Source organism: Neomonachus schauinslandi, chromosome 4, assembly GCF_002201575.2.
Source record: "Neomonachus schauinslandi chromosome 4, ASM220157v2, whole genome shotgun sequence".
Taxonomy (NCBI): Eukaryota; Metazoa; Chordata; class Mammalia; order Carnivora; family Phocidae; genus Neomonachus; species Neomonachus schauinslandi.
Window position 1 is genome coordinate 60,438,122 of NC_058406.1, and position 19,895 is coordinate 60,458,016.

At 34.7% G+C, this 19,895-nt stretch overlaps 1 protein-coding gene across 1 annotated transcript in view; it reads left to right on the forward strand.

Moving 5' to 3' along the window:
- The window catches only part of LOC110570142 (serine/threonine-protein kinase TNNI3K), a 302,970-nt gene that overhangs the window by 102,489 nt on the left and 180,586 nt on the right, over positions 1-19,895 (forward strand). Inside the window, exons 6-7 of the mRNA XM_021678116.1 lie at positions 9,324-9,422; positions 14,026-14,164. Coding sequence (XP_021533791.1) covers positions 9,324-9,422; positions 14,026-14,164 — 238 coding nt within the window. The remainder of the gene's footprint in view (positions 1-9,323; positions 9,423-14,025; positions 14,165-19,895) is intronic.

Sequence of the window (19,895 nt, forward strand, 5' to 3'; positions counted from 1 at the left end):
AATATTCAGTGAATGTTATTAGTGAAAAACTCTGTGACTACATGATAGAGAGTTCTCACCTAACATTTGTAATGCATGTCAAGAAGTGAGTGTATATATTTAAAAATAGAAAATTTTACAGAAAATAGAGCATAAAGTCAAAAGAAGTGCTTATTAAATCTAAAGCAAAAGCTACTATCTGAGATGTTTTCTAAGTAATACAAGCTTCAATACAAATGGACAAGCAATTATTGGTATCTTTAATTAGCATAGTTTTTGGTAGTTGTTTGAAAATTTGAGAATTATGTTCACATCTTGGTTGAAGGATTGGCCTCAATCGAAACAGCTTGTGGTGCTGGGTAAGAACAAAGTGAACTGCCAAGGGGAATTGGAAGAAACTGGCTAGTACAAGTGTTTAATCTGGGAGGAGAAACTAGGTAATGTTCCCACTTCTTAAATTCATGAAGTAGACAAAGTTTTATCTTCACGCTCATCTCCCCTAAGAGGTTTCCTCTTTTAAAGTCATCACTTGTTCACAATTTCTCATCATCTCTCACTATGCCCAGTCCTCTTATATGCCAACTCATATTATTCCACCATCTTCATTATGTCTGAGACCCCTTCTTCATTTCCAAACCACTACTACTACCTCAGCTTATTTGATCCTTAGCTCTCTCTTTTTAACTTACTGTAGGCCCTTGCTAACTGATTACCCTGCTTCCAGTCTTGCTCCTTCTTCAATCCATTTGCTATACTATTACTAGAAGTGTCATTTTAAGATGCAAATCAGAATATACTTTACTACTACTTAAAATCTCTTGGTGAGTTCCTAAAAGGAAAAATTCTAAGAAAAATTCTAAACTTCCTTCCATAGTACGGAAGATTCTTTAAGATCCCTAATAAACAACTCCTACTTAGAATAAATTTTACTTCATTTCTTTTTCAGTCAACTCTAAACAATTACATAGCCAGGAGCATTCTTTTTTTTTTTTCGATTTGGTAAAACCTCTCTTTTTTTAAATTAACATATAGTGTATTATTGGTTTCAGAGGTACAGGTCAGTGATTCATCAGTCTTATATAAAACCCAGTGCTCATTACATCACATGCCCTCCTTAATGTCCATCACCCAGTTACCCCTTCCTCCTACCCCCCTTCCCTCCGGCAACCCTCATCTTGTTTGTTTCCTATGTTTCCTATGATTAAGAGTCTCTTATGGTTTGTCTCTCTCTGGTTTCATCTTATTTTATTTTTTCCTCTCTTCCCCTATGATCCTCTGTTTTGTTTCTTAAATTTCACATATCAGTGAGATCATATGATAATTACCTTTCTCTGATTGACTTATTTAACTTAGCATAATACCCTGTAGTTCCATCCACGTCATTGCGAATAGCAAGATTTCATTTTTTTTGATGGCTGAGTAGTATTCCATTGTATATATATACCACATCTTCTTTATCCATTCATCTGGGCTCTTTCCATCATTTGGCCATTGTGGACATTACTGTATAGCCAGGATCATTCTTACTGATATACTGGCTATATGAACATCTCTGAAAATCTTTGAAGAGTAACATCTATCAAGAGCTATATCTTTTGCACTACTGTATAAGATGGCAAGGAATTGCTAACTGGCCACAAAAAATAATACACATAAGAAGTAAAACAGCATGGAATAGCATGGTCTTTGGGCTTCCATAGACCTGAATTTAAACTTTGGTGCTTTCCTTACAAGCTGTATAATTCTGAATTCCATTATTCTTATTTTTAAGATGAGGCTGTTAATAAAATTCCATGAGATTGCTATAAGCATTACCTGAAACAGATATTCTCATTTAGCTCATAGATATCTTCAAAGTACACATTCAAGAGATATTAGTTCCCTTTGCCTTCTAATGCTTCATTCACATTAATAAGAATTAAAGTATAAGTGACAGAGATCAATGTAGGGGACTCTATCTTCCCAGGGAAAAAGCGGTGGGAAATACGTAACAGGACGAACAGTTGCCGAAGGAGGTAGATGTTGTGTTGGAGGAAGTCTGGAAAAAGCACATGCAACTGGAGAGGTGTGTGTGTGTGTGTGTAGTAGTAGTAGTAGTAGATGGAATCAACCAGAGAATGTATACTGCAAAAGAGCTAATAGCTGCCACTTACTGAATACTTACTGTTATGTACCAAGTATTGTGCTAATTGCTTTGCATGTATTAACTTAATACAAAAGAATTAGAGCAGACAAAGGAGATCAAAAAGAAAAACTAGGAAATAATTTTCAGTGGGAAAAAAGCAACACTTAAGAAACACTTAAGAGATGAACAGAGAGAGTCACCTCTATAAAGGAGTAATAATAAGTTGGCAGAGAGGTAGGGACCAAACTCAAAGACTGTGATGTCAGTCAACCAAAGGGAGGATAGGATCTTAAGGAGCAGATAAATAGTAAAATAAATATTAAAATAAGGAAAAAAACTAAAAATTATCTGTTGGAATGGGCAGTTAGGAGGCCTTTGATGTCATTTTCCACAGAAATTTTACTAAGGTGGTAAGGTCTGAAGTCAGGTTGTAGTGGGCTGAGGAATGAATAGGAGGTGAGGAAATGTGGACCAAATGTAGACTACTTTTAAAAGAATATTGTCTATAAAGTTTAGGAGAGAGGGAAATGGTTTAAGGGGACACAATTGAGAACTGGTTTTTGAAAGTTAGAAATGGGAATAACTGGAAAATATCAAATCTAAATCAACTTGCATATTAATGTCTTTGGAACCATTTTGAATTCATGAGGCACAAACTTTAGAAAACATTTTCCTCTATTGTAAAGAATGCTGCTATAAACATAGGGGTGCATGTATCCTTTTGCATTAGTGTTTTTGTATTTTTAAGGTAAATATCCGGTCGTGCAATTACTGGATCATAGGGTATTTCTGTTTTTAACTTTTTGAGGAAACTTCGTACTGTTTTCCACAGTGGCTATACTGGTTTGCATTCCTACCAACAGTGCAAGACATGGATGGCGCTAGAGAGTATAATGCTAAACAAAATAACAGGTCAGAGAAAGACAAATACCATATGATTTCTCTCATATGTGGAATTTAAGAAACAAAACAAATGAGCAAAGGGAAAGAGAGACAGAGAAACCAAGAAACAGACTCTTGACTAAAGAGAACAAACTAATGGTTACCAGAGGGGAGGTAGGTGGGTGGATGGGTTAAACAGGTGATGAGGATTTAGGAGTGCACTTCTGATGAACACTGAGTTATGTATAGGATTGTGGAATCACTATATTGTACACCTGAAACCAATATAGCACTGTATGTTAACTGAGATTAAAATAAAAACTTAAAACATTTTAATTAAAAAACTAAAACTAAAAAAATAAAAAAATCATTTTCCTCTAAAGTTTCACTACTACAGATATTCCAATAAATGGAAATGGATATTATCCTAGTATAGTCTCATGGTTCTTCTCTCTGTAAATCTTAGAAATAAAGGTTAGATAAAGGTATACAGAAGAGAAAATTGTGGCTTTAAATAAACTATAAATCCTGAGGAAAACATTAGTATAAACATACATTTGAGTAAGACAATAAAGAAGCCATAGAAATTGAGATATCACTTAAAGCAAAGAAAATCTTAATTTAAAAGTATAGGTATTTATTGAACATCTACTAGGTAGAAGACACTATATTTAATTTTGACAATTTCAACTGACATTGATTGCCATTTTATTCCTTTCAGAATTTACTTTATCCTACATCTCTCCCATGGGACATTTGGTTCCTCTTGATATGGCCTTTATTTTCTTCATTGCTATCAATGACTTTCATAATATGAAGAATACAGGGGATGCTAAGTCAAATAAGTTAAAGTCATATTATAGGAGAAGCATTCAGTAAGCAAGAACAATAAGGGCCTTTGCTTTTAGAATCTCTGGAATATTAAATGATAAGGTTTGACTATTTTAATTATGATTAAATTCCAGTGAAAATTATTTTCGCTGAAGTCCCAAACTTCTTACACTTTACTGGCACAAGTTTAGACCATGAAAACAAAAGTTTAAAATTTTGTATAATAGTGGTTTACCCACTATTAATGGAAAGATTAAGTTGTGAGGATAAATAGTATAAGTATCCAGAGAAAGAAATTATCAGTATGGTGCAGTATTTGTAGGAACTTCTTATGAAGAACATGAGCTTGACCTTGAGACTGGTTATATGTCAGGCAGAGAAAGAGAAGGGAGGCTTTCTAGGAAGAAAGAGCAGAATGTATAAATATATGTTTAAATACAACCTGAAAATCGAAGACGCTCCACTTGGACCTTTTGATGAGTCAACTGGTAAATGAAAATATCTGTAAAGTGTAATATATATAGTAATTACTACTATCAAAATAAGGAACTCTGATTCATTTTCTATGCTTATAAAACAACTACTTAATGGGAAGCACTTTTTGGTGCTTATCCTTCAGTCAGTAAAAGGTACCTAGTTACCAGACCATATTTGAACACCATTCCTTTAATCATAATAATAATACTGACATATATGTCAGGTATACAAATCTAAGTTTAAAACAATTTATTTCCTTAAAGAGTTTAAAGATTATAAAGATATCCTTTCTGTGATAACCTTCTTTCTACTTTTCAATTTCACTAGTAGTTTTGTTAATGTTTTTGAAGGAAAAAGATCAAAACTATGTATTTTATAAAAAAATCTTAAGACAACAGATTTTATGTCCTGCAAAAATCTTAATGAGATAATGTGTACATGTAAAACTCTAATTTCAGTTCCCGACATGGAGCAGGCGCTGAAGTTTGCTTAAGGTTAATTTAATATATGCAACCAATGGATTGTTGAATACTATATCTGAAACTAATGATGTACTATTTGTTGGCTAATTGAATTTAAAAAATAAAAGATAAATAAAAAAATAAAATAAGTTATCAATAAATGTTTGTTGAATTGAATTATTTAAAATTTCTATCATATAATTGGGTCCTAATTGTTAATGTTTAAATTCACTTATAACTGATGGTGTGTGTGTGTATAATTTTTGCTAGAAACACAGTCCAATTCAACAATTACTTAGATGCCTAACATATACTTTGCAAAGTGGCAAATAATTCAGGCTGTGAATTTATGGGGCTTCATGTAGTAGAAAGAATGTGAAATTGCTTTACCGACTCTTTCAGGTTCTGGAGAAGGGAAACATGGATAAAATAATAGATATATGTTCCAGCCTAAATGTTAATACAAGTATATTTGTCTTAGCCACATGACAGTCTTATTTGTACATCACAATACATTATATTCCCATAGATTGCTAAGAGATACCTTCTCCATGGTGACTCCAAAAGTAATAAAAATCAATAAATGCATTCTACTCATATAAATAACATATGACACTATTCAGATAATTCCAATGTACATTGCTCTCAATGGTTAAATATTTCCTTGAATTTTAAAACAAACTAATAAAGCCTACCATTCAATAATGACTCTGTGTGGTTTCATTAAGATTTACATTTTGACAGTTTCTCAGAAGGCCAACAGTTCATAATTAATGAATGTTCAGCCAAAAGATTGACCTTCTGAATGACTGGGTAAGTGCAAATTTAGGAGGAAAAAAGTTTGCTTTGGACCATTTATTGAAGCCTAAGAGCCATTATCTTTTAGGATCAAAGTAAGTTCTGGAACCATGCCTAAGAAATTGGCTCTACATGTTAACATTTGAGAGTCCCTATTACAATAAAAATGCATGCTGTCTACTTTATGCTATATTTAAAATAAGAGAAATTGTAAAAAACTTCATTTACTTGATCATTTGTGACCTTCTATAAAGGTTCCTAAGATTGAACTCCCAGGCATGTGAAGTCTAAGATACCAAGCACTTTATATAAATGGCTCTGATATTCATTTCCAAGCTGAATCTACAGAGCTTCTACTGAAAGTTTCCTCTTATCTGAGTTTGAGTCAGTTAGTTCATTTACTTAAAGATTAGTGTTAATGAGATCAAGGCCACACAAGGGGCCTAATGGAAAACATTTGAAGTCAAAGGGACCTAGATTTGAATTCCAGTTCTGCTTTTACTAGCTGTAGGAATTTGAACAATTTATCTAGCCTCCTTGAGGCTCAGTTTCTTCACTTTTAAAATGGAAAAGTAGCACTTATCTTTCTGTGTTTTGGGGTGAAACAGCACATTCCAGTTACCATTTATGCACTTACTGCAGGGTCTGACACATAATATGCCCTCAATAAATATTAATTGTGTTTTTAATTTTTTGTTAGAAAAACAACTCACTATACACATTATGTATTCTATGGATCATTAGTTAGCAATACCCAACTATCAGCAAGAGTATTGTTCTGAGAGTGTACAGAAGCCTATACACCTGTTTATATATATATATATATATATATATATATATAAAGATTTATTTATTTTAGAGAGAGAGAGAGCATGTGTGCGCACGTGGCGGGGGGCAGGGGCAGAGGGAGAAGGAGAGAGAGAATCTCAAGCAGACTCCCTGCTGAGCGCAGAGCCCTACCTGGCGCTTGATTTCACAACCCTGAGATCATGACCTGACCCCAAATCAAGAGCGGATGCTTAACTGACTGAGAGCCACCGAGGTGCCCCAACACCCGTTTATATTTTTGAAACCACCAGAAATTTCAGATGTCCTAACAAGAATTCCTTATCTTTTTTAATCACTAGATTCTATGTCTGAAATTAATATTATACTATATGTTAACTAACTTGGATTTAAAGAAAATCTTGGAGAAAAAAATTTTGAAAATTAAAAACAATTTAAAAATTTTTTTTAAATACTAAGTGTATCTTTGACAGAAAGAACATATCTAGCTGCTTTCGATCAATCTAATGAAAATTCACAATCCTTTGATCTTGTATAGGATAGCTAGAAAATGTATATGAGCAAAGGAGTAGCTATGCCCAAACTTGTTGAAAAGCCTGTAACATTAAACTCAGTCATTCTGTGATCTATAACATATTGTCACTGATTGTATTTTATCTTCTGATTTTTGTTGAATATTAATCATCAAATCCATCAAAAACATAACTTTGATTATTTTTTCCTGTTATATGTGTATGGAGTTTCTTTGGTAAGAATTTCAAATATCTTGGAACTATAGATGTTGCTTTGTTCGTAGAAGTTTTTTCTCAAAACCATCAAAACTCAGCTTTATTGTGGCTCCAATATCAAAAGTGTGTCTAGCTTTAAATCACAACTTTATTCACAAGCTCTAAAAAGTCCCCTATTTTACGGCTGCTCATTGATAGTGTAAGTATTTATTTAGAACAGTGATTTCATTGGAAAGACAAGAATAAAAATATGAGTGAAGTCACTGTCCAAAATACTAAAATTTGGTATTTCTTATTAATTTTTGTTTCAAAATGGAAGATATTTTCCTGGTAATATGAATCATGGTAAAAATTGTGAAACAGAAAAATTTGAAGTTCCCTTATATAGCTATTTACTATTAATGTTTTGGTATATTTCCTTCCATCCTTTAAAATTATCATTTTATATACGTACATATGTATATATATTCATAACCATACATAATATATATAAGAATGCATGTGCTTATTTAACTTAAAGGTATTTCATGGACCCCTTTCCAATTTAATAAAAAAGTGATAGTTTTGAGAACTTATTTAATATTATTTCCACAAAGAACATTACATTTTTCTTTACTATTATAATGTTTCAATAAACGTCTTTGTACTTTAAAAAAAAAGAATTCCTTATCTTTGTATGACAATCAGTTCTAATGCTGATTGAATAAATTCTGAGACTAAGCATGTAAAACAACACAGTTTTAGCTCAGACATGCTCAATAAATTGTGTGTTGATACATGAATAAATGGATGATTGAATGAATAAACTATTTAAAACCATGGAGCACTCAGAAACAAAGCTTGAGGCAAGAGACTAAAGATTCCGTGCTGACACTGACTTGCTACATGACTCAGAAATTTCCTGCTTCTCATTTTCAACTTCTTCCTTCTCATTTTCAATTTCTTCGTCTTTAAAAAATAGGGGTTTGATATGTAATGTCTGCCCATGGTCCCTCTCCAGTTCTGAAGGGTTATGATTCAAACAGGAAAGGAAACTTGACTGAGGAGGCAATTTGTTTATTGGAATAGAAGAGGTATTGGAGCATAAGTCCTTTGAGCTTCTAGATCCCATCTTCCTGTTTTCTCTTCTAACACACTTTTGAAAATTTTCCCAAATGTGTATTATTTGACCACATGAATAATAGACAATGCATTAAAATCCACAATAAAAATGAGCACATCTGAAGGAAATGATTCCAATCAATTTTCCAGAGAAGAGACTTAGAAATAGGTCTTTGGGGAGCGCCTGGGTGGCTCAGTCAGTTAAGCCGCTGCCTTCAGCTCAGGTCATGATCCCGGGGTCCTGGGATCGAGCCCCACATCCGGCTCCCTGCCCAGCGGGGAGCCTGCTTTTCCCTCTCCCTCTGCCTGCCTCTCTGCCTACTTGTTGTCTCTCTGTCAAATAAATGAATAAAATCTTTAAAAAAAAAAAAAAAGAAATAGGTCTTTGGGAGGAGAAGAAATTTGGAAGGGTTAGCAGATTTGTTACAATCTATAATTTTCCATGAAGACAGTTGGCCAACAGCACGTTATGTTTTTCAGTTGCTCATTCATTCATTCATTCATTCACTCATCCCTTCATTCATTCAACAAATGCTTATGGAATGATTACTATTTGCATGACAACAGGCCAGGGCAGGATTATAAAGATGAACCTGATGTACTTTGTCCTTAAAGGATTTGTTCTTTAGTATAGATGAAAAGCATGCATATAATTTTTTAAATGTTCTATATGGCATGAAAGGAAGTTATATGAGATTTATGAAGAAGGAAGACAATTTCAGCAAGTCAATTGGCAGCGAAGGGAGGAAAATCAAAGAAATCTTGGAGGAGAAGGTATTTAGCTTGGGTTTAAATATCTGTAGATTGGGCAAGAGATAATTCCTTGCTGAGGAGATGATGTGAACAAAGGCTCAAAGGAGCAGGAAATGGGATGCAGTTTTACTACATAATTGAGTTTATGAAAGAGAGTAATGGGAAATTCATTTAAAAAGAATACTGTCAGATTGAGAAGACGTTTGAAACCCATGCTAAGGGGTTTGGTCTTCATTTTCGAGACAAAAACAAGCGATCAGAGGTTTCAGAGAAGGGAGATGGAAGGAAACTCTTTCAGGATAGTGATTTCTGAAGAAGCATTGTGCATGGTGGTTGTAAAATGTATTTTGATAGGCAGATGCCCCAAATCAAGGTCTTAACTGAGCTCTCTTTCTTGTCCAGGCTGCTGACGTCCTGCTGCAACATGGAGCTAATGTCAATGTTCAAGATGCAGTTTTTTTCACTCCATTGCACATTGCAGCATATTATGGACATGAACAGGTAAGTCTGACAAGAGTATTTCCGAAGGCTGGGGGACCTTTCCAGGCTTTTGTTGAACTATATGTCCTAGCCTCAAAGAAAGAATATTTAAGATATCTTTTGAATTATTTTTGCCATATTCTCATCAGCTCCACTCATGAGGAGCTTATAGATCCATAGAAATCCTGCATCTGTCAAGTTACTCATTTTTACTGACTGTCTTAGTACCCAAGGGAGGCAGCAGAGTAAGTATACAATCCCAGGAATCAGTGAGTCTGAATTTGAAAGATTCCTAGCTTTGTGACCATATGTAGGTTATATCACCTCCCTGATCTTCAGTTTCTTCATCTGCAAAATAGAGAAAATATTGATAATACCTACCTCATAGGGTTGCTGATATGATGAGATATTAATTTAAAGTGTTTGGCAAATGCTCAATTACTATGATGATGCTAGTGACAGTAACAATAAAACAAATCATGAACACTGTCCCAGCAGGTAAAAAAAAAAAAAAAATGTGTCTTTCAGAAACTTGAGTTTCTTCTTTTCTACTGTCTTGGGATGTAGTAGACTGCAAATATGTTCATATTTTCATTTTTGGAACCTGTGTGTATCCTGAAAGGGACTTTGCAGATGTGATCAAGTTAAGGATCTTGAGTTGGAGAGATTATCCTGGAATTATCTGGGTGGACCTGATGTAATCACAAGGGTCCTTATAATAGGAGCAGGAAACAGAAGTGATAGTAGAAGCAAGAAGTTTAAGTGATACAAGAAGGGGTCACAAGCTAAAGAATGCAGGCAATCTACAGAAGCTGAAAAAGTGAGGAAATGAAAGCCTCCAAAGGGAATGCAATCTGCCAACACCTTGATTTCAGTTTTCTAACCTCCAGAACTTTAAGAGAATAATCTGTGCTGTTTTAATCCAATAATCCAATTTACAACAGTGGGAAACTAACACATGGAATAACCTAGATAATTTTTTTAAAAAATCACCATATGTGCTTTAAATATAATTTGATTTAAATACATAATTATATAACAGGTAATTATTTATAAAATTTTATATTCTGTAATAAAGTAATAATATATATAGGATGTTTTAATGTTTACAGTGTGCCTTCATTCAATGAATAGTTTTATTTGACCTTCACGAAAACCTGATGAACTTGGTAAGAATTACCATGTAAGTGATCCCATACTCTGGGACAAGCATTTTATGTGGATTTTTTTTTTTTGTAATTTTTCCACAGTCCTAAAATTAGTTATTTGCATCTTCTTGTCAATGATATACATCTCAATGATATATATGAGCTCACTTAGGTCAGGTACCAGGCCAGAGTCACACAGCTTGTTAGAAGAGCTGAAATATGTATTCAGGCCTGTCTGATCCCAAAGCCCAAAGTTATTCTGTTGTACCTAGGAGCCTCTTCTTCTTCTATCAGTGAAACAAATCAGAAAGTCCAGGAAATTTGCTTAAATGTGGGCTGGTTATTCAAGGCCAGGTGCTCTAACTCCAAAGTCCCTTGATTTTTTAAATTTGTAACAAGTTTATCGAGATAAATTTAAATTGTACAACTCAGTGGTTTTTAGTATATTCAGAGTATACAACCATAATGACAATTAATTGAACAAAGTCATTACCCCCAGAAGGAACCTTGCACACAGTAGCACTTCCAACTTCTTCCCAACCTCTCTCTTCTAGCCTGAGGAAAATACTAATATACTTTCTATTTCTATAGATTTACCTACTCTGGAGACCTCCTATAAGTAGAGGCATGCAACATACGGTCTTTTGTGACTGACTTCTTTCACTTAGCACAGTGTTCTTAAGTTTCATCAACTTTATAGCATGCATCAGTACCTCCTTGCTTTTTAGTGTGGAATACTACTTTGTTGTATGGATATGCCAGATTTTATTTATTCATTCATCAGTTGATGGATGTTGGATTTTTTCCCCACTTTTTGGCTATTATGAATAATGCTGCTTTGAACATTCGAGTTTTTTTATTCAAGTATAATTAATATACACTGTTATGTGACTTTCAGGTGTATGATATAATGATTCAACAATTCTATACATTTCTCAGTGCTCATCAAGATAAGTGTACTCTTAATCCCCTTTATCTATTTCACCCATTCCCCCCCACCACCTCGTGTACAAGTTTTGATATAGACATCTGTTTGCATTTCTCTTGGGTACATCTAGGGGTGGAATTGATGACTTACATGGTAACACTATGTTTAACATCTTATGGAATGGTCAAACTTTTCCAAAGTGGTAGATGCCTAATGAGTTAAAAACCATGGTGTCTACAGAAAAGAAAGCCTATGTGATGTACCTCCTAGGACAAACTAAGTCCATTGATTTTTAACCTTAACATATTGAAAGACAAAATTTTTATGTGCTACTTTTAAACATCGCCATTTAGCTACTCTTAAACTAAATAGAACCAAATAAAACAGAAATACACTTGTAATTGGATAATCAAAACTTAACTGTTCTTTTGACATCCTGTTTTCACTATTCCTCACTTTGTATCTCTAGATCTCTAGTCTTACTCAATTATGGAGTAAAATTATACCTTTTTGTCTTCGTAGAGGTCATGCCATTGTCCTGCCTGAGGATTCCAAGTTAAAAATCAAACTTACTTGTGTCTATGTGCTCTTCTAGTCATTGTGCCTTTATTTCTTTGCTGGCTAGCATATGCTTGGACACTCTCAGACCCACGAAGCGTGACCTGGCTAGGAAAGATTTCTCATTTCATTTGATGTGCTGCTCAGAGTGCACTGGAGTGTACTAGAGAGCTGGGCACTGAAAATGCTTCAGAAAGCACAGGGTCTAAAAGCCCAGATGATGAAAAATTCCATACTCCTGACTTTAGGCACAGACCAGATGTACACAATGCATGTTATTTGTAGAGTCACCCTCTTTGGTGATTAACCTCCTCACCCACAGAAACATAAAGAGCTTGGAACCTGTGTGTATCCTAAAAGGGACTTTGCAGATGTGATCAAGTTAAGGATCTATGCATGTTGGGTGGAGAGCTAAATTTGTTTACTTTCCCTGAATATATAGTCACAGTCTTATAAAATTATGCTAAAATGTGGATGGCCTTTTTATGATAAGGGACTCACTTTCGGTGTGCGAAGACAGCACATAAGTAATTTATGGATGCTATTGTCATTTGCTAAAATATGCTGACAGGAGAATGGTACATTCGATATATAAATGTGCTTAATGTTCCATGTTCCTTGCCATTTGTTTATTTACTTATTTTTAAGTGGAAGAGTAGATGTTTTGTACCAAGAGCAATATTTCTTAGCTATATAATAATAGTGCTTAATAGACAATCGATTTCAAAGATAGTTTAAAGCTGTCCATTATAAAGTCACATAACCAGAATTCATGGAGTCTTTGTAAGTGGAAATATCTGCTTAGGCATGCACAGTTCTTGAGACTAACTTTTACTGTTCCAATTTCTTCTGAATTAAGTATTGGTCTGCCCATTAGCCAACAAATAAATGGATAAAATACACATGTTCCACATTGGTGCTACCACTTCTGCTAACATTTATTGAGTGCCAGGCACTTTTCTAAGTGTTTTACATATGATAACTTATTTAATCCTTGTAACAACTCTTTGAAGTGGAGCTATTGTGATTCCCATCTTAATAATGAAGAAACTGAAGTTTTGAAAGGTCAAATAATTTATTAAAGGTGATAAAGCCTAACTTCAGAACCCTTATTCTTTACCTACCTTCAATAGGAAGTTTCCCCACATCCCACACTGCTAAATTTTGCCTAGAATTTCTATCAAATATGTACCATATTCTAGAGATATTTATTTGCTACCACATAGAAAGCCAAAATAGATTTAGGGTTTGAATTCACTTTTATGCTAACACCTCAGTGGTCAGGTCAGTTGAGGTTTCCTCCCATAACTGTTATTTTGATGGCACAGATTCATTCTAACTTACCTCTTGGGATCATTGTATTGACTTCTGAAATGGCCAGAGGAGACAATGTCAGATTCAGAGAAATTATTTGGAAGGTTATAAGTGAATAGGTAAATAATTTAAAGAAATCTTATAAATTACCTGAAACAATCCCTGGAAGACTCCTAAGTTGTTTAATACTTCATCTCTCTTTCCCTTTGAATGTGGATCTCAGCTAATTGAGGAAGATGCTGTGATCGAGTGCAGCTATTTCCAATTTACCCACAAATCTAGAAAAGAACCCAGAACTCCAGTAGCAAGATGACCATCAGTGACCCGTTATGCATGGAGTTGCTGTGAAAATCAAGAATCAAGTAAACACTGCTGGCTCTGGCCAGAAGAAGACTTTGGAAAAGATGGTTTAGGGAAGATTATGGGTGACTTTAGGGAGGATTATTTATGTACAATGAAGAACTAACCCTGAAATTTCTCCAGTTTTAGACTTCTTGTTAAGTGATATAATAATAAATTCCTTATTGTTTAAGCCAATCAGGTTAGGGTTTTCTGTTATTTTCAGGTAAAAATAATCTAAGAGAACACTTTAATGATACGTCTTCTTCCATATTTTTGAAAGCTTTGCATTATTGTTTGACTTTTGGTACTAATTTCAAATGAATGGATTCTTTAGGTAACCCGCCTTCTTTTGAAATTTGGTGCTGATGTAAATGTAAGTGGTGAAGTTGGAGATAGGCCCCTCCACCTAGCATCTGCAAAAGGATTCTTTAATATTGCAAAACTCTTGATGGAAGAAGGCAGCAAAGCAGATGGTAAGATTATATATTTAGAAGACATTTGCTTTTTTTTACTTTATGTGTATTTTTTATTTGCACTTTCTTTTTTATTAGAGAATAATCTTGAAGCTGATTAATTGCATATGCTAATTTGTTCCACAAATTATAATTTATTATTTTAATGTAATAAATCTATATGTTAATCATTTTATGTACATTTTAGTTCAACTCTTAATATATTAGATGCTTCAATAAAATTAAGGGGTTTTCTTAGATAAATTGTTCTCATTTTGTTATTTTTCACTAATGTTTTTTTAATTGAGGTAAAATTTGCATACAGCAAAATTCTCAAATCTAAAGTAAATGTTGACTTAAGTGAATATTTACTATCCATGCAAAACCACCCAGATCAAGATATAGAATATTTTCATATGGAAAGTTGAACTCTGGAAAGCTCCCTTGTTCCCTCTTCTCAGTAAATTGCTTTAACCACAAAAGTTAATCAAAATTCTGGCTTCTATTGCCATAGGTTAATTTTTTCTGCTCTTGGAGTTCAGTAAAATTTGGGACTGCCTTCTTTTGATTGACAGTATTATTTTAACTTTTATCCATGTTGTTGCATGAATCATAGTTTGTCTTTTTTATTGTTAAAGTTGTATGATTATTCCACAATTTGTTTATCCATTATCCTCCTAATGGATGCTTGAATGTTCCTAATTTGGCTTTTATGAATGTAGATGCCGGAAACATTCTTATTCAATTTTTGGAGATGTGTGTGTGTGTGTAGATTTGCTGTATGCATACATTTAACTTTTTAGGAAATTAAAAACAGTTTTCCTAAGTGTTTGTACTATTTTTACTCCCACAACAATATATAAGAGTTCCAGTTCCTCCCCGTATCCTCCCCAATATTTGATGTTACTATTATTTTTGGTGAAACAGCATTACAGTGTGATCAGGCCAGGGGAAAAAATCTTTAGCACATACAGAAAGATTTTAGGATATGGTTAATAGAATAGAATTTCCCACAACTTTTAATTTTCTTAATTATAAGATGAATTTTGGAAAATTGATTAAAAGTAGAATGTTGAAAAAAGTTTTCTTTCTCTTTCTTTTTCTCTTCCTTACAAACTTTATTTTCTGACACAAATTCCCTCAGAGTTACATCTTATCATTAAATTCTCTCAGGCACATCCAACATGCTTCCATTGACCCCCAAGAGACCTAATTAAAAGCCCAGCTATAAGAGCTGCTTGCCTTTGCAGCAGAAACTATGCGCATTTACAAAAGGACAAGGTTGTCAAAGCTCTCGAACTGCCAGTGCCTTGGTCCAAAATTGAGATCAATATTCAGTTAATAAAGCTAATCAATGTTTTCATCTACACATAAGGAAAACATAAAGGTTTCCAGAGACACGTATGGGAAGAGGCTAGGGCAGTTTCCAGTTTCCATGTTGGAAAGAGGGCCATTTTATTTTCTAAAGTTTGAGAAACATCGTTGGTGTCATTTTCTATGAGCCAGTATGCAATAACTAAGATATTTTTTCTATAGCATTATCATAAATAACCTGTGTTGTCAGGATACAAGGAAATGCTGTTCCTTAGACCTTGTTTAAACAGTCTCTTTGGTTTTGTTGGTTTAGAATAGGCAAAGATACACCTGTATGAACCACTGAACATGTAATTGTGTTTTTGAAACTGCCTCGCTCTTCCAAAGGGTCAGGAACAGCTCACTTTTTTTCCTTTTATTACCGATGCCAACCTCAGCTTTTTATTCCTCTGTGCAACTCCAAAGCTCAGTGGTGTCAAAATGAGTATCATTGATCAGCATGTCTCCAGGATCAAAGTTCTCTTCTACAAAAGGCATTAAAATGTATACTGCACCTGTATTCCCCCTACATGCCAGCATCATATGATATAATTTTCAACCCTTTCTTTCTGATTCACACAAGCACTACATGCTTTCTACTCAATCATTTAAAATATCAAGAGACAGCATGACTCAGATTTTTATATATTTTTATTTCCTTCTAATACACACTTGATATTTAAGTCCCTTTTGTACTTCAACCAACTGCAAAGAATAAACCAGAAGATCTGTTGTGCTACTGGACACCATACTAAATTTAGTATCAGCTAGTTCATTTATTCCAAAGTGTAGCTAAGCCTCCAGATGATTTATTTTAGATCTGGCCCTTGCTTGTGGTAAATGGACATAAGAGGAAGAGTGAATTAATGACCTCAAAGGGGGCACAATTTGAAATCTGGTATTTACAGTATGTTTCCATGGTAACAGAATGTCACAAATGAAAATAAATTCAGCCTACAAAATTAGCCAAAATGTAATTCTGAAAGCAACCTCTTCAGTTCAGCATGTTTGGGAGGTTGACCTATTCAGTCACATTGTTTCAAGTCTCTCATCTTCTTCTTTGTACCACATAGGAAAATGAGAAAGGAGAAATGTAATGCTTATTGAATGAGATTGAAAAGGTCAAAATATTGCTGGACTCCATAAGAAGAAAGTAGTGATCGAGCCCTCATAACTTATCATTTTAATAAAGTTAAAAATGGAATATTTTAAATTCAGAATTTATTAATTTTTTGTCATCTGACTATTAAATGCTACAGTTCCTTTCATATGGAACTGGATATTATATAAAGTCACAAAAATTTCTGAGGCTTGGCCAGGAAGAGGAAGTATTTTATTTCTAAAACGATACCTTGTCAGAGCTATTACACAGATTTGTTAATTGAAAATGTATTTAAGACACACTTGGGAGTTGTTTTAGAAAGCTAATGGGAAGTGCTTACCTTGCTGGGTTACTATGGGAATTTTTACTTTATCTTTAAGATCAATAAGCAGAGATAAGCAAGGGGTAGTATCCATCCACCCACCCATTCATTCAATCTTTCTTTCAAAAGACACTACTAAATGGGGTGCCTGGGTGGCTCAGTCGTTAAGCATCTGCCTTCAGCTCACGTCATGATCCCAGGGTCCTGGAATCGAGCCCAGCATCAGGCTCCCTCCTCCGCGGGAAGCCTGCTTCTCCCTCTCCCACTCCCCCTGCTTGTGTTCCCTCTCTCCCTCTGTCGCTCTCTATCAAATAAATAAATAAAATCTTAAAAAAATAAAAGACATTACTGAACACATATGCTCTTCAAAGTAGAGGACTAGGCACTAAATACTTTCCTAATAACGATTTACATCTATTTCTTTGCTTGAAATTCTTTTTTTTTTTAAGATTTTATTTATTTATTTGACAGAGAAAGACACAGCGAGAGAGGGAACACAAGCAGGGGGAGTGGGAGAGGGAGAAGCAAGCTTCCTGCCGAGCAGAGAGCCCGATGTGGGGCTCGATCCCAGGATCCTGGGATCAGAACCTGAGCCGAAGGCAAACGCTTAACGACTGAGCCACCCAGGCGCCCCTGCTTGAAATTCTTCTTTATTTAACTGTCAATAAAATGTGAAATTAGAGCAAATAGAATACCATTCTTACATTCAGTTTCCCTCAGATAAGATATAATAACATATACATTTTTTTGTCACTGCAAATTGATCCAAGACAAAACTAAGTAGATCACAATGGCTGAAGCAGAAATATAGATGTGTATATATAAACTCTATGTCTGATCCAGATCTCTCCTGGCTTGTCCCTTCGGTTGGTATTTATATCTTCTTTGATGAGAAGAACCTCTAGGCCACTGAAGGTAATTCACCAAGTAGATAATCTACTTTGAAGTTTATTGACTCAACTAGAGAAGAATAATTCTGGGTGGGGCCAGGGATGGCCAAAGGCAAACTATGAATTAATGGAAGATTGTGCTGCATTCTGCTTTACAATGTCCCCTCTGGACCTCAAGAACTCTTACGTGACCTCCAGTTGCCCTGGACTCCCTACTGTTCTAAAGCATTGACTCATCGTATTGACTTTCCCTGGCTTCCAACAGAATGTGAACAAAGGAGAAGTATCATAAAAAGAAAGATAATCAAAATAACCAGGAACATTCTTCTGAAGGAAGGATGTCCTTCTGAGCCACTCATTAATAAAAAAAGATTCAAAGATTTATTTTTCAATAACAGCCTTGGGAGGAGAAGTTCAGTGACTTTGTTAAAGATTTCCCTTTGGCTTAGATCTTACAGGACAATAAAATAAGAATCATTGTCTACAAATATAACAGCTACAAGGCCTGTGTTCATTAAATGTTAAATGATGATTGTAACAACAGTAGTAATAAACCACTTGCACATTTTTTAAATTAACTATTACCTTCCCTTTCTTTTCCTTCCTATATATCCTTTACTTTTTTTCCTTCAATTCTTTTGATTCTATGGATAATTTTTATTATAGATACATATAAGAATGATAATAAGAGGGTTTGTTAAGCACTGTTATTTTCTATTTTGAATAAAACACCTTGTACAGATTAACAAAGTAATCAAATACAATAAATAGCTATGGAGCAGATGATTCAGTTATTTTAGTTTTAAAAATTGCGCTAAAGCAGATCCAGAATTTAGCAGCTTGGTGTTCAGTTATTATTACTTTTGCCCTGAAATGATTGAATATTCAACTAGATTGCAGGTTATTTGAGGATATAGATTCTATACATTGATAGCATATTGGCCTTAGCACTTAGCAGATTTCTAGGAGGGAAATTAGTGAAAAAGGAGAATAGACACTTTCATTAAATGTCAAATATTGTGGCAAGCATCATGCTAGATACTTTCTGGTCATGATCTCCTTTAATCTTTTCAGCATCCCTACAACAGTACTGTTATTATATCCATCATTATTAATAATAAATCAGTATCTCCAACACTGAGCAAAGTGCTTGGCACACAGTGATCGTTTTATACTTGTTGAGGAATGAGTATGTATCAATTGGGTGTTCTTATCTGCAAGCATTGGAAACTCACTCTTGCTAATTTAAACAGAAAAGGAATATATTAAAGGATATCAGTTAGAGCACAGAATATTCCCCAGGACAGGATGGAAAGCCAGGTTTGGAATTCTCACAGTGAGGAACAATGTCCACAATCACAGCCCAAAAGTAGTCATTTGGAGACACATTGCTGCTGCTAGGTACACATGCCAACCTTTGTGCTTCTGGCACCAAACATGTAGGGCATTGAGTCTGTGACTGGAATCATTACCACTGGAAATTGGATGGAGCTACTCTATTATTGCTACACTGCCAAGATAGATTAGGTTCTGCTTTTTTGTGTCATCAGCTCTGATGTCAGAGTCTGACATAATGTGTTGATTGGAGGAACCCATAGGGCGCTGTTGAGAGTGAAAGGGTCCCTATTAAAAATTATGCTAGGGTAAAGCCTAAACCAGGACATATGGCCACTCTCTGCTAATCCTGTGCCCTCACTGCAAAGGAGGCTTGGAGAGCATTTTTTTCAGCTCCTATGATTAAACATGGTCTTAGCCTCTAGTCAGGACTCTCAGTATAGGGAATTCCCCAAATGGCCAAAGGGGTTATGAGGCTGGCTGAGCCAAAGAGAGGACAGATGCCCACTATTGAGTGAACAACTGGATGTTAAATAACTGCCTAAGGAAATATAATTAATGAGGTCTGCCTCACTCTAAAGCTTATCTTTTTATTACGCCATGTTGTGTATACTGTAGTATGATAATTCTCAGTTAAGGGTACATCAGAACCTCCTAAATAGTGTTGTAAACATACACAGTGCTAGACCCCACCCTAACCTATTGAACCAAAATCTCTGGGAATGATGCTTTAGCCAGGATCTGTAATTT